Source organism: Ursus maritimus, unplaced genomic scaffold, assembly GCF_017311325.1.
Source record: "Ursus maritimus isolate PB19 unplaced genomic scaffold, ASM1731132v1 scaffold_13, whole genome shotgun sequence".
In the NCBI taxonomy this organism is placed as follows: Eukaryota; Metazoa; Chordata; class Mammalia; order Carnivora; family Ursidae; genus Ursus; species Ursus maritimus.
In genome coordinates this window covers 27,040,006-27,056,282 of record NW_024423675.1, presented here as the reverse complement: position 1 = coordinate 27,056,282, position 16,277 = coordinate 27,040,006, and the positions used below count along the sequence as shown (strand labels likewise).

General features: G+C 39.8%; 1 protein-coding gene across 1 annotated transcript in view; it reads left to right on the top strand.

The window, feature by feature from the left end:
* ROS1 (ROS proto-oncogene 1, receptor tyrosine kinase) overlaps window positions 1-16,277 on the top strand; it is a 118,218-nt gene that overhangs the window by 30,656 nt on the left and 71,285 nt on the right. Inside the window, exons 12-18 of the mRNA XM_040627483.1 lie at window positions 115-212; window positions 3,950-4,434; window positions 5,759-5,971; window positions 6,720-6,830; window positions 8,083-8,261; window positions 10,077-10,268; window positions 13,647-13,747. Of these exons, the coding sequence (XP_040483417.1) occupies window positions 115-212; window positions 3,950-4,434; window positions 5,759-5,971; window positions 6,720-6,830; window positions 8,083-8,261; window positions 10,077-10,268; window positions 13,647-13,747 (1,379 nt within the window). The remainder of the gene's footprint in view (window positions 1-114; window positions 213-3,949; window positions 4,435-5,758; window positions 5,972-6,719; window positions 6,831-8,082; window positions 8,262-10,076; window positions 10,269-13,646; window positions 13,748-16,277) is intronic.

Sequence of the window (16,277 nt, the reverse complement as noted above, 5' to 3'; positions counted from 1 at the left end):
ATTATTAGAAAGGGGTGGGAGGTGGGGGACGCCTTAAAAAATGAAAAAAGAAATAGTTGTTGGCCAAACTGAATACAGACAGACACTGACTACGGATGCATGCTGATTCTCTAGGTGTATGTCTGTGATTTAGGAAACTGCTCGAACATTGAGGAAATTACTCCTCCCTCAATTACTGCACCTCAGAAAATTGTGGCTGATTCGTACAATGGGTAAGTGTTAGCCTTATACCTATGAGTTCTCTTCCTTGGCAAGAATCTTTGGGAAACTTGCTAGATAGTGAAACATCATAGAACCAGAGGAGCCAATCTATGTATCTTATTTCAAATGTAATTAAATCTAGGCGAAGTTCGCATTCTATAGAGCCACAAGGAAATTTCTTGCAAACTCGATCCACAACTTCTCAAGTTGAGTGGATTTTTCTCTCCTTTACAGTAAAATATGGATAGATGGGAAAGATCTCTTCTCTGGGTCTGAGGGACCCAGGTTCCAGTCCTGGAGTTGTCATTTTATGGCATGACTCCAGGTCTCATATCCCCCTCAACACTCCCTAGGGGAAGTCCTTCCTGGCTGTGATTCCTCCTTTCATTGTACTGTTTCTTTTGCTGAGCAATTCCGCACCGGTTCGTTTCCCTGGTCCTGTTCTCAGACTTAGCAGAGGCTGGCGTAGCGGCCTCCGGATTAGCATCTTTGGACACAGGTGTTGATGGTTAATAATAAGTAAAAATTTCCCATTTTAAATAACTATTCCCCCCCCCCCCAAATAAAGTGGACACATTTTAGCTCAGCTGTTCTGTTTCAATTGCACTCTGACTTGGAATATGTAACTTTGTACCTGTGACTTTTTTGTCTGTATGTGGAACATACCAATGGTCGCCCATTCGTGTTAGTTTGAGGATGAAATGAAGTATTCCTTGTGAATATATTTTGCGAGACTAACAGGTTAATAGGTAATAAGCAATGCCAAGTTTATAAGATTTGAACTTTTCATTTTGAATGAAAAAAATATATAGCCCATGACACTTTATTTTTCATGAATTGATCTTCTCTCTCTTTTTTTTTAAGATTTTATTTATTTGACAGAGAGAGATACAGCGAGAGAGGGAGAAGCAGGCTTCGCGCTGAGCAAGGAGCCCGATGTGGGGCTCGATCCCGGGACCCTGGGGTCATGACCTGAGTGAAAGGCAGACGCTTAACCAAATGAGCCACCCAGGCATCCCCTTTTTTTCTTTTTTTAAAGATTTTATTTATTGATTTGAGAGAGAGAGCAAGCGCACAAGCAGGGGCAGGGGCAGAGAGAGAGGGAGAAGCACACTCTCCCTGAGCAGGCAGCCCAAAGCAGGGCTCGATCCCAAGACCCTGGGATCATGACCTGAGCTGAAGGCAGATGCTTAATTGACTGAGCCACCCAGGACCCCCGATGAATTGATCTTCTTAAAAAAAAAAAAGGTTGCTCATTATTGATCTGAAATCAAGTTTTCTATTCCCATTCATTCATAATTTACTAGGTACTTATTTTGTCTTGATACTTAAGTTTGAATGAATCACTGATTCAAGAATATGTTTTACAAACACTGTGTTGTAGGGTGAGTCCTTTGGGTCCCTGGATCTTATTTTTCTCATTTGTAAAAGTGTAAGATCCTATGTGATGGAACGTTGCTCCTGGCATTTACCCCAAATGACGCATTTTATGAATAAACTTCACCCACTAAATAAATAATAATAAATATATTTATAATATTATGTATAATAAATATAATAAGGAAAATAAACCACCCACTAAATCAGTCACTCAAAATCCATCTCAGTGAGGTCTCCGCTGGCTTTTTTTTCCATTAGATAAAATTGATTTGTGCTTAGATTTTGAAATGAGGCTAGAAATGATAATGATAATATTAATTGGGCACTTAATATGTGCTTGTAAGTGTATTGCTTCCAAAAATTAATGTAATTCTTGTTCAACCCTATGAAGTACTTGTATTACCTCGGTTTTATGGATAGGAAAGTAAAGCACAGCTTAGTAATTGCCCAAGAGCACACAGCTCTTCTGCAGTGGGGCTAGGACTTGACTTCCGGGACCTGTCTTCTAATCATCTCCTTACACACTAATAGAGTTTCTGTAAAAATTAGCATGTAATTTTTAGCAACACTTTGTATTATATAGTGTTCCTAAGGAATTCCAGGTGGGTGAAATCATTTATTCTCCATTAGAAGTGGTTTCCTCTTTGCTCTTATTTTGCACCATTGAATTATTCACTCATTAAGTTTGTACTTACTCTAAACCTCCTACCTTCTTCCCCCCCACTGCTTCTTCTCCTTCTCACCTCTGCCCTCTCTGCGCAACACCTCAGCTCCACACACCTTCCCTCTCTTTTCTTTCCCTTCCAAAGTGGCAATGAGGGTTAAAGTCCTGCCCTCTCTCTGCTTCAGTACAAGGATTGTAATCTTCACCCCAAATCTTCTTCCTCTTGTCTGCTCTGAAGTCTATGTTCTCTTAATAGCTTTGAACTTGGGAAACTAAAGCAGGCAGTTAGGAGCCAAGTTGTTTCAGCTTTTTGCCTGCTACAAACGTCTCTTAAGAAGAACATAAGTTCACATCTCAACATGGAGTTTATACTTCAGGATATTATTTTAGCACAGGGGTCGAGCATATTGATAAAGATTTGGAATAGTCATCAAGGAGAACAAGGGAGGGACTGAATAGGACAAGGAAAATAATTTGACAGTTGTGGTGAGAGGTTAGAATCCCGTCAATCCATGAGGTTGTGATGAGAAAGATTTACTAAGCAGAAGTATACTTTTTTCTTTTTTCTTTTTTCTTTTTTCTTTTTTCTTTTTTCTTTTTTCTTTCTTTCTTTCTTTCTTTCTTTCTTTCTTTCTTTCTTTCTGAGAGAGAGTGAGAGGCGTGGGGTGTGGCAAAGGGAGAGGGAGAGAGAGAATCTTAAGCAGTCTTCACGCCCAGTGCAGAGCCCAACTTGGGGCTTGATCTCATGACCTGAGCCAAAATTAAGAGTCAGGTGCTTAACCCACTGAGCCACCCAGGGCCCCAGCAGAAGTGTACATGTGTTAGCATCAGTCTCCATGATCACAAATTCTAAACTAGCTTCATTCAAGTTAATCGTTTTGTGTTTTAGTTAAAATTGTATCTACAGGTTTGGTTTATCAATGAAATATTTTAGTGGTGTTTTCTGTTTCATTATTAAAAATTCATGTGTACTGTTACCATGAGGTTTGGCTCCAAATCAGGTGTTTCTTTTCCCAAAATTCTTCCACTGGCTTCTTCTAAGTGCTAGGAGGTCCATCCTAGCTGTTTTGCTCTCTTGTGGGTATTTCTTCATGAATTGTAAAATGGTGGCTCTATTGCCCCACTCAATGGTAAATATTAAAAAAAAAAAAAACAAAACACTTAGTCCACTGCAAAATGCAAGGTAGTTTTGCTAGATATTTACAGCGTTACAATAACTGGTTTTAGAAAATGGGTTAAAAGTTTTTGCCTTCTTCTATTTTATCCTCCACCATGCATGGGAAAATGTATGGAAAGAATTGGATTTAAAAATATGTGCATTTTGGAGAAAAGTATTTTACAATAAATAACATGTTTAGCCATGTCATTTTTATATACTATGCATTCCTTTAAAAGTAGGCTTCGGTAGAAAATCTTAAAGACCCTTTCTGCTCTTAAATTCTGATTCCTTATAAATTCACATATATAATTGGAAGACAAAGCATTGAAAGCGAGGCTGAAATTTTCCAATGTTCCAGCTTTTAACTTAAATGAATAGTGCATATCTTTAGTAAGTACCTTTACCCTGTGCACCTTGGGACACCCTGTACTTAGGGACTGGTGAGATACATGGTTCTGATTGCAACCCAGGATGAAGCAGGGGGCGGAGGTCACTCACCCCCGCTTGCACTGGGTCACACCAGGCTTCTTTTGATCCCATGTCAGGTATGTCTTTTATCTCCTGAAAGACGGCATCTATAGAGTGGATCTCCCCGTGCCATCTGGTCGGGACTCGGAAGCCCTGCATATTGTGGAGAGTTGCGCGTTAAAGGACTTTGCAGTGAAACCACAGTCCAAACGAATCATTTACTTCAATGACACCGCTCATGTCTTCATGTCAACGTTTCTGGACGGTTCTGCTTCCCATCTTATCCTAGCTCATGTCTCCTTTGCTGATGTGAAGAGCTTTGCTTGTGAAAACAGTGACTTCCTTGTCACAGATGGCAAGGCTGTTTTCCAGCAGGACTCTCTGTCTTTTAATGAGTTCATCGTGGGATGTGACCTGAGTCACATAGAAGAGTTTGGATTTGGTAACCTGGTCATCTTCGGCTCCAACGCCCAGCCGCACCCGCGGCCGGGCCGCCCGCAGCAGCTCTCCGTGCTCTTTGGCTCCCACCAGGCCCTGGCTCAGTGGATGTCCCCCCCCCCCCGTGTTGCTGGAAGGAGGAAAGTTTGAATTGCTTGACATCACGACTCAATTTTGAGACCCTGTATGTGATTATTCAGTCATCAACCAGAAGTGCTATTTAGCTCCAGAAAAAGTGCTTATACATTTGTTCCGCATTTATTGGTTTTACGCTAGAAGGATCTCTATATTTCTCGTGAATATGCTAACACTAGTTGGAACGTTTATTGAATGTCTACCAGGAGCCAGGCACTGACATTTTGGTCTGAGTGAATATGTTAGCCAGAGGGATAGAGCAGACGGGTTGAGATTTGGGTCCATCCAGACCTTGCATGAATTGGAGCAACTTCCTAAAACTCTTTGAACTTGCATTTTCATCTCCAGACAGGCAGTGTGTGTGGAGGGTAAGCAGACAGGCTCTGGAACCAGCCTGCATGGGGTCAAAGGCTGGTCTTGTCCTTTATTGGCAGAATGATTCTGGGCAGATTACTGAACTGCTCCATGCATTGGGTTTCACTACTAGAAAATGGGAGCGTTAATGACATCTTTCACTGGGATTGTCATACAGACAGAACTAAGGTGTGTCAGTAGAACACTTAGCACAGGATCTAGCTTTTTCTGTAAAGGAAGGACTAGATAGTATACATATGTTCAGCTCTGTGGGCCATCTGGTCTCTGTGTAAGTCCTCAAGTCTGTCGTTGCGTGTGTAATCAGCCCTAGATAATATGTAAATGAGGAACTGTGGCTGCTCCAGTACAATTTTATATACAAAAACAGGCAGTGGGCCAGATTTGGCCTGTGGGCTGTAGTTTGCCAACTCCTGGTCCTAGAGTATTGAGCAAACATGGGCTATTTTTGACTTGAAGGCAAAGCTAATTATGCCAGTCTGCTGTATATTTCAACCACTCGAGAGGCAGTTTTTGTTGTTGTTGTTGTTTGGTTTTGTATAGTTTGGGCTTCTGGGACGAACAAGCTGTACAAACACTGAGCGTTACATTAGAGATTCATCATTAAACATTTCTTTCTTAGGAGCCCGGGTACTCCTGGGGGTGTTACTTGACACACCTCTGATAATTTTATGCAGCCACATGTGTAGCTTTGACTGAGCTTTGACTCTGATGTGTTGGAAATGATGTCCCCTTCGAGGGAGCATGGACTATGGCGTGGCTGGAATGGACAGTGTCCTAGTCCTATCGTCAGGGTAACCCTGGCGACTAGCAGGTAGCATGTTTACTGCCCAATTACCCTTCCACTCACGATGAAGCTGTAGATGAATTCATGGACAGCCTTTTGTTTGCCCTTGGCTCGCTCATCCTGGTGAGTAATATGGTTTAACTCTTCTGATTAGGCCCCTCTGCCTGGCAGAACTGGATTTATGAGGTGAAAGTATCAATGCAAGACTTTCCTGAAACCACTCATGTTTTCTCGAACATCAGTGGGACCATGCTTCATGTGCCCGAGCTGCAGAGTGCTACGAGATACAAAGTTTCCGTGAGAGCCAGTTCTCCCAAGGGGCCGGGCCCTTGGTCAGAGCCGTCGGTGGGTACTACCCTGGTGCCAGGTGAGAACATGCTCTTGATTGAGGAGTAATTTTGACAAAATAGGTTTATTCCCTGTGTCCTTAACTCCGATGTGGTAAAGAAACTGGAATGAGGATGCGTGGATCTCTTGAGTATGTGTTTATTATCTGCATGAGGAAAGCAAATAAAGCATTGTGTGATATTTAATTTATGTTTCTAAATTATTATCTTAACTTTTTCAAGAGATCTTTGAGGAAACAATATAATTTTCTTCTTCTTTATGGTTTTCTTCTTTCTCATGGTTTATGAAGCAATTAATACCCTTTGAACTCTGAAGGTCATGGTGAGAGACGTTGAGGGCTGTAAATTATGCTGAACTCCACCCTCTTGGCTGAAAGAATGTGGAAAGAGAACTATAACACTTATATTGCTGTTGTTATCACCATGACTTCTGGGGGCTCTGCATGGAGCCATGGCAACCAATAGCCAAAGGGGGAGGGGAAATGGTGCCATGACCATGGCATTGCTATGGAGGCAGTATCACCACACATTTCTCTTCACACTCAATTTCAATTATTTATGTAAAAATCAGAAAATTATCTCTTAACACAATATCTATTAATACAATAGATAATTCTGTTAAGCAGATGTAATCACTCATATCCTTCCATAGTATTTTTCAAATGTCAATAGTCTTCTACTTTATAAAGGAAATCTTGGGTATAAGATGTGTACCTTAAAACATGTGCTTTCTGTGATATTTCTTTTAATTTCTTTTTCACCAAACAGCTTCAGAACCACCATTTATCATGGCTGTGAAAGAAGATGGTCTTTGGAGTAAGCCATTGAATAGCTTTGGCCCAGGAGAATTCTTATCCTCTGATATAGGAAATGTGTCAGGTAACCACCAAATCCTTGTCCACTTGGATGTCAGGTTTCCACATATAAGACCTCCTAAGCTCTTCAATACATCCAAAGAATTGAGTGTTTTGGTATAAGGTCAATAACGAAAGGAAAAAACATTGACTGAACTACACTACCAGTGATGCCATTAAGAAAATGCCAGTTCTCCTGTATGGGTGTTATTTATTATTTCAAATGTGAGGCTATTTATTGATTTATGTCCATTTTAGTAAGGCTTTGATATAGTTCTCCTGTATTTGAACCTCTCAATGTTATCTCGAGGTAACAACCTCTCTGGTTCCACGAAAACAGCTACACTTAAGTAATTTACTATAGTCGCTATAAGACTGAAGCAAGGAATGGTTGCGTGAAGTTCTAAGTAAAGTGGAAGAATAATTTCTTGACAAAGACGATTATTAAGTAATAAGTATGCGATTTTGCCTTGAAGACCTTAGGATGAAGGAAAGTCTTCATTGTGGGATGGTGTACCGGTGAGCTTGCCTGCAGACATTTTCTCTAATTACGTGAATTATTTGTTCTATTTGCTGGGCCACTAAAAGTACGGCATTTCTGAGCAATAGAGGGAGGACTTGGACTTAGGAAGCAGTGTGGTCACAGTAGAAAGAATGATGCTTTGGAGTTGTCTTGAATCTGGGCTTCTACTGTTTGAATCTGTGAGGCCTAGGGCAGAGATAATCTCACTGAGTCTCAGGTTTACCAAGTCGAAAATGGGGATAATTCCTTTTTTTTTTTTAAAGATTTTATTTATTTATTCGACAGAGATAGAGACAGCCAGCGAGAGAGGGAACACAAGCAGGGGGAGTGGGAGAGGAAGAAGCAGGCTCATAGAGGAGGAGCCTGATGTGGGGCTCGATCCCATAACGCCGGGATCACGCCCTGAGCCGAAGGCAGACACTTAACCGCTGTGCCATCCAGGCGCCCCGAAAACGGGGATAATTCCTAATTCATACCTTTGTTTTCAGATGTAAGTGAGGTGTGTTAAGTGTCCAGGACAATGTCTGGCAAAGACGTGGGGCTCAGTGAATATTAATCCCTCTCCGTAGTCCCAGGGGTTGAGATTTTGCAAGAACATTATTGAAACATTCTTGACAGATCCCTGAAGTTCTAATGAATATCATGTTCGTATGCGCTTTACAATTATATGGAGATGCATGTGTGATGGGTGGACTCACCACACTTATGCTGGCGTGCCTGAGAAATAACTGCTACCAATTCACTTTGTTTTGAGACATGGATTGGTATAACAACAGCCTCTACTACAGCGACATGAAAGGGGATGTTTACGTGTGGCTGCTGAACGGGACGGATGTCTCAGAAAACTATCCCATATCCAACATCACAGGAGCAGGGGCTTTAGCCTTTGATTGGCTGGGTCAATTTCTCTACTGGGCTGGAAAGACATACGTGGTAAGTTAAAGCTCAGCATTCTGGATGCTTTAGAACAATACCCACTTCGGTGACTTCCATGTCATTTTCATGATTTCTTTTTCATCCTTGGATGCCACCTATGCTATTATTTATTTAATATTGTCTCCAAACCTACTCACTTTTTATTTAAGAGACATTTATATGGAAAGGAAGCTTTATATCACTATTTGGTATACTAGTTCTCTATTTTCAGTAATATCTTAAATATATGAAAACGTTCACCTGTGGGTCAGTGTCCTGGAGGAAGATGACACACCCCAAGGCATGATTAAAGGAAACCCAGAGAAGCGACTATTTTCAAAGGTGTGGAGAAGGCTAAGGGAAATGAGCAAAGGATGTGGAAGCACGCCCGGGGCTAGGAAGTGGGGGAAGATACAACCACCTTCAGGCAGATGGGGGCAGGGGGCTGAGGGGCAGAAGCTGGTGAGGGCTGTAGTTATAGGAGCTGCTGACGTGAAACCCAGCCACTGTCAGATCTGAGTGACTAAGGCCACCTGGCCTTCTTTCCTTCTGCCCTTGGATCTTCTGTCAGTGCGTCCATTGGCTGCAGGTCCCTGGAAGCCAGAGGAGTCCAGCTGATGCAGTCTATAGCCCCAGCCTCCAGGGGCGCAGAGTAGGGCGGAGAGGCTGGAAAGTGTAGCTGGATGCAAAAGGAAGCCATCCTGCGCAGCTGCGTAGTGGTAGACTTCGAAGAGAAGGATGGCTAATGATGAGAATAGTGGTCTGACCGGTCAAGAAATATTATCCTGGAGTCATTTTCTAATCAGGAGGGCACTAATTGTCCATTTATTCACTCAACAGTTGTGTATCTACTACCAATGTGTTGAAAGCCATGAGGATAGGCGTAGTAGGGAATATAAAGTAAGTAGTAGACATGTATATGCTTTAAAAAATTCAACTTTATGAGATACAATTCACATACAATAAATTTCACCCTTTTATTGTATAAAACACAGTGTTTTTTAGTATGCTCACTGTTGTGCAAACCATCGCTACTCGTCCTTGTACTTTTGACGAGATAAAAAACATATATAAAATAATAGAAGAAGCATGCAAAGCAATGTATTTAGAGACAAAGCAATGTGGTATAGTCTGAATTCATAAGTGCCAACGATATGCAGATGGAATGGAGTTGAATGGGGTAAATCTGAGAATACTCCCTGAAATGGATTAGTTTAAAAATAGTTTTGAAGGAGGAAGTGGAAGAGTAGATGTAAAAACTGCTTTCAAGTGTTTGCTCTATCTCTTACAAAATTGTTTAACCCCAGGGAAAATTACTTAACTTCTTTGAACCTGGTTAACTTGAGATAGAAATCCTTTATAATGTTAGGGTTACAGAAGCTAATATTTTAAAGATGAAAATATACACTGCCTGACACATAATAGGTATGCAGTAATGGCAGTAATTAATATTAGGGAAATATACCGATAGAGAAGAGAAAGGAGAGACATCATCATTTATCAGGATGTATACATCTTCTCAAGAGTCCAATCAAATGCATTCTTATCTAGCAGTTTTTCAATTGTCTGGTTGTATGATTAGGAAAAGTAAACATTTTAAGTCAAAATCAATTTGCCTCCCTTTTTTCTAGAGTCATGAAAAGAGATGAGCTCCACGAGGGTGTTCCCCGTGACTATTATGTCCCCAAGGGTTTGCACACTACTGAGCACATAGTGCTAATAAATATTCGGGATTGGATGAATGGAGCAGTTTACTAATGATTGCAATAAGCTACTCAGAAATAACCATGTCATGTGAAAATTATTAACCCACCGTACACTTATGTTTTCTAGATACAAAGGCAGTCTCTGTTGACAGGGCACACAGACATTGTGACTCATGTGAAGTTGTTGGTGAATGACATGGTGGTGGATGCAGTTGGAGGTTTTCTCTATTGGACCACATTATACTCAGTGGAAAGTACCAGGCTAAATGGAGAAAGTTCCCTTATACTACAGGCACAGCCTTGGATTTCTGGGAAAAAGGTGACGAATTAAAAATAAGATTTGATCACTTAGTAATATTAAATAGTGCTATTATACAGTTATGACTACTGTTTCTGCTTATTGTGAATAGTTCAGGTAGAATCTGAAAGGAAATACTGTCCAGATGTTGGTATAACCAAAATTTCTCTAAGTCTCATTTAATTGTCATAATGATTAAATAAATAAAAATACAATATGGAGAATTTTGTAATTTGCTTTATCTTGAATGGACCCACACTTAAAAGCATCTTAATTTCTGTTTTTATAGTTCTCAGGAATTATATTGGATATTTTAGAGCTTCTTGTTGGGTAATGATTAGATGTTTTCTTATATTCCATCAATTTTGGGTACTGACTGCTCTAAAAGCTGCATCACTCCTAGGCAAATTATTTGACTTTTCTTTGTCTGTTTCCTTATCCGAAAAATGGGAATATTAGCAATTGTCCTTCTTCTTAGGGTTGTTGCAAAGATTAAATGAGATAATTAATGGGAAGTACTGAGAATAGTTCCAGGCACATGGTAACCACTTAATAGTTAAGTTCTTATTACCGTAACTAAATCTGAAAAACACACCTGATATAGGAATGCTTCTAAACACATGTTACTTGCTCAACTTCTAGGAGCAGTACCTATTTTCTTAAAACCCTGTAGCTATTCATCTTAATTTCTAAATTTTGTGTTTCCTGATCATAGCAGTAACATATGTTTGCTGTAGGAATTTAGAAAAGCATGAAAAAGAAAAGTGTTCATCCTATTTCAACCTAGAATATTCCTTAAATTTTTTCTTATTTTTTAATCATTTTTTTCTGCCAATAGAGATAAAATACACATAATATAGATATACCAGATCATTTATAAACAAACGAATTGTGAGTTACATGATCTCCAATTCCAGGATACGTGGACTGTAATTCCTAGGGTATTTCAAAGACCTTATTTGCATATACAGATTATAGCACAGACATTTAAAAGAAATGAAAATTTACACACATATTCAGAGATTAATCATTCCTGTCAGATCATGAAAACATCCCTTAATTCTATTTTGGGGCCACTTCAGTCTGAATACAGGAGAGTATATTTTTTATGCCTCAATAATAAGTGTTGGGGCAAAGCACTTTTATTTTCATAAAAGCTTATTAAAGATAATATTATCTCAGGAGTAACTTTTTATCTATTCCTGGGGCTTTGTCAGTAATTTCCCCTACTGGTCCAATCTGGTCATTTGAGACATGTTCACTCAGGAAAGTTCTACAGTGGCCCTGGGGACTTTTCTGTGAATGAGTGAGAAATTAAATTTCTCAGCATGTTTGGGGAAGCACACCCTTGCTTAAACCCCCAATCCAAGTCCTCTCACTGGCTGGCGAGCCTTGCTGCTTATACAAATCTGTGTTCTGGGTCCATGGTTTGATGTCTTACCCATCTGCTTCCATTAATGCTAGTGGGTGTTTTGAAGGTAACACATTTTGCACTGAGCAAAACTCTCCATTTCACTGTCATTCCTTCATACGTTACTCATAGACTTATCACGGAGTCAGGAGACACTTTGCTGTCAGCAGGTATAATAAAGTAGTCAGCGATTACTTAGAGGAAGACTTGATATTTGTGTGATTCAAAGGGAGAATGCGACGAGATTCTCATCTAAAGTGAACAGATACCCTTTGCCACATCTGATGGATCGGGCGGGCTCCTAGTACATAGTACATTTTACCACAGGATTAAACCTCAAGCTTTTAGTTTCGATCAAAAGGATCCTTTCCAAGGCATGGGCATTATTAAACATAACAACGGTTACCGAAGATTTATGGAACATCCTCTGGCTCTGTTTAAATATGGGCCCAAACCACAGATGCAAAGGAATGAGGTAATGACTCAACACCTGAATTTTGCTTAGAGCTCGAGTTGCTTGCTGTATTCTAGAACAGGGAGTTGTAGAGTATTCTTTTTTTAAGAGATAAAAGAGACTTTGTAATTCGGAAAACTCGAGTGCATCTCATTATAAATAACCAAACCAGATGAACCCGATTTTACTTTAACTGAGACAATAGTCAGTACATTTCTTTTAGCCTGAGGCAAGGACATGATGCAACTTCCCAAGGGCTGGGGATTGCTAGAATAGGGTTTTTGTTGTTGTTGTTTAATCTTGTGGGAAAGGAGGAGGTTGAGTTTCCTTGAAGACAGAGGCTGTGATATATATGACCCCTGGAGTTTCTCGCAGTGATGGGCCTTTGGAGCAGGCCTTGGGGAACCTGTCAGCAAGAATTTTCAGTTCTTGGATACCTTGCTGTATTCTTTTTTACATTTCTCACTGGCTCATCATTTTTGTTTTTATGCTGCGGTGTCTTGTTAAAGACATAGTCATCAACTTTAATCCTTGATTCCTCTTAGCCTCTAGGTCTGCTCTAGAAACAGTCAACCACTCTGAGGTCAGGCACCTGGCAATCTCAGCTTATTTGAAAAATACCTGTAAAGCCAAAGAAAGCAAATAGTTCCCTTGTGTTGTAACTTCTATCCATGCGGTCTGTTTCATAAGAGAAGCAGTCGTTCCTCAGGCCTTACCTAGACAACTGGACATAAAATTAAGACAGGCACCATTTCAAGAAGACGAGGAAAGATTAGTAAGGAGTGGTTTTCAGATGTTAGCTGGAAATAGAACTTTATATATACCTGACTCTATCTAATTATAACACATAAAAACCCTGTGTGTATTATATTTTTTAAACGTGTCAGGATGTTTTGGTTTAATTAACAGAAAATATAATTTAAAATGGCTTAAGACCTTGGTTCTCAAGCTTGGTGACATATTGGAATTATCTGGAGAATTTGAAAACACACTGGAAACTGGGTTCCAACTCCAGAGATTATAACTTAATAGGAGGCACTCTGGGAATTGAAGGGGTTTAAAGAACTCAGCAGATGATTCTAATGTGCATCCATGTTTGGGAACAACAGATTAAAACAACAAAGAAATTCATTGGCTGATGTGGCCAGAGTCCAAATTTCTGGCCAGCTTTAGGCAAGGCTTAACACTGTGGTTCAAAGTTCCTGATTCAGTAGGACCTGAAATGTGTTGAGAATTTGTGATAAGTTTCTAGGTGATGCTGATGCTGTGGGTCCGAGAATCATACTTTGAGAACCACCAGAGCTAAATTTATAGAAGTCCCTGCCTTTTGAGGATTTTTAGAAAACCAGTGTCTACATTCAAATTTCATAACAATAGGCACACTCACATAATTTTGTATTCAGTGGAAGGTAAAAATCACTGAGTTTTTTATTCCAAAGAAGATATTAAAGTCTATTGTGTAGGTGTGACTTATTCACAAAGGTATCCTCCAGACATGTATTTGATTCATTTTCTTACCTTATTTTCTATTTAGGTAGTTGCTCTAACTTTAGACCTTAGCGATGGGCTCCTGTATTGGTTGGTTCAAGACAGTCAATGCATTCATCTGTATGCAGCTGTTCTTCGGGGGCAGAGGTAAGTAATCGCCCTTGAAAACAACTGGTTGAGAATGAGAATGACTTATGGCCTTAGTTATGTGATAATGCATGGGAATTCATTTATTCTTCTAATAAACGTTTACTAATTATCCACTGTTTCTGCAGGCATTGTGCTTGTGGGGAAAGATAGGTTTGTGAACAGCTACTTACAGTGGAATCTGGTGAATCCTGTGATGGGTAGAGAGAAGGTCCAGTGGAGACACTGAGAAGAATGCTTCTCGAGAGCCCAGGAAATGGATGGATATGTTTTTCCCTTTCCTTAACAAAGCAGAGCATACATGATGGAGTTAGGCAGAAATCATCCTGTATGGCACACATAAAAACCAGAGTGGAAAGAAGCACATGCGTTATTCTCTTGATCTGTGTTCTCAAACTTAGCCCCAGTTCTCGTTGGCATCACCACATCTTCTGTAATAGCACTGTCTGTCAGGTTTTATTTTCCCTATTTTTTTTCCTATACTTTTTTTTTTTACATTTTTGCTTTTTAAAAATTTTTATTTCTTTATTTTTTATTTTTGCTTTCATGGATTTCTTTTTTTTTAAATAATTTTTATTTTGTTATATTAGTCACCATAGAGTACATTCCCAGTTTTTGATGCAGTGTTCCATGATTCCTTATTTGCATATAACACCCAGTGCACCATGCAATATGTGCTCTCCTTAATACCCATCACCGACTTATCCCAATCTCCCACCCATTTCCCTCTGAAGCCCTCAGTTTGTTTCCCAGAGTCCACAGTCTCTCATGGTTCATTCCCCCTTCTGTTTACCCCCCCTTCATTCTTCTCTTCGTTCTCCTACCGATCTTCCTATTTCTTATGTTCCATAAATGAGTGAAACCATATGATAATTGTCTTTCTCTGCTTGACTTATTTCACTTAGCATTATCTCCTCCAGTCCCATCCATGTTGCTGCAAATGTTGTGAAATCGTTCTTTCTGATGGCTGACTAATATTCCATTGTATATCTGGACCAAATCTTCTTAATCCAGTCATCTGTTGAAGGGCATCTCGGCTCCTTCCACAATTTAGCTATTGTGGACAATGCTGCTATGAACATTGGGGTGCATATGGCCTTTCTCTTCACTACGTCTGTATCTTTGGGTTAAATACCCAGTAGTGCAATGACTGGGTAATAGGGTAGCTCAATTTTTAACTTTTTAAGGGACCTCCACACTGTTTTCCAGAGTGGCTGTACCAACCTGCATTCCCACCAACAATGTAGGAGGGATCCCCTTTCTCCACATCCTCTCCAGCAATTGTTGTTTCTTGCCTTGTCAATTTTTGCCATTCTAACTGGCGTAAGGTGGTATCTTTGTGTGGTTTTGATTTGAATTTCCCTGATGGCTAATGATTTTGAACATTTTTTCATGTGTCTGTTAGCCATTTGTATGTCTTCATTGGAAAAGTGTCTGTTCATATCTTCTGCCCATTTTTTGATTTGTTTATTTGTTTCTTGTGTATTGAGTTTGAGAAGTTCTTTGTAGATCTTGGATACCAGTCCTTTATCTGTAGTGTCATTTGCAAATATCTTCTCCCATTCCGTGGGCTGCCTCTTAGTTTTTCTGACTGTTTCCTTGGCTGTGCAGAAACTTTTAATCTTGATGAAGTCCCATAAATTCATTTTATCTTTTGTTTCTCTTGCCTTTGGGGATGTGTCATGAAAAAGGTTGCTTTGGCCGATGTCGTAGAGGTTGCTGCCTATGTTCTCCTCTAGAATTTTGATGGATTCCTGTCTCACATCGAGGTCTTTCGTCCATTTGGAGTTTATCTTTGTGTATGGTGTGAGAGAGTGGTCAAGTTTCATTCTTTTGCATGTAGCTGTCCAATTTTCCCAGCACCATTTATTGAAGAGACTGTCTTTTTTGCACTGGGTTTTTTTTTCCTGCTTTGTCAAAGATTAGTTGCCCAAAGAGCCGAGGGTCCATTTCTGGGTTCTCTATTCTGTTCCATTGGTCTATGTGTCTGTTTTTGTGCCAGTACCATGCTGTCTTTGTGATCACAGCTTTGTAGTACAGCTCGAAATCCGGCATTGTGATGCCCTCAATTTTGTTTTTCCTTTTCAACAGTTCCTTGGCGATTCAGGGCCTTTTCTGGTTCCATACAAATTTAAGGACTATTTGTTCCAGTTCTTTGAAAAATGTCATTGGTATTTTGATTGGGATGGCATTGAAAGTGTAGATTGCTCTGGGTAGCATGGACATTTTAACTATGTTAATTCTTCCAATCCATGAGCATGGAATATTTTTCCATCTTTTTGTGTCTTCTTCAATGTCTTTCAAGAGTGATTTATAGTTTCTAGAATATAGATCTTTTAAGTCTCTAGTTAAGTTAATTCCAAAGTAACGTATGGTTTTTGGTGCTATTGTAAATGGGATGGATTCCCTAATTTCTCTTTCTTCAGTCTCATTATTCATGTATAGAAATGCAACTGATTTCTGAGCATTGATTTTGTATCCCGCCACATTACTGAATTGCCCTATAAGTTCCAGTAGTTTGGGGGTGGAG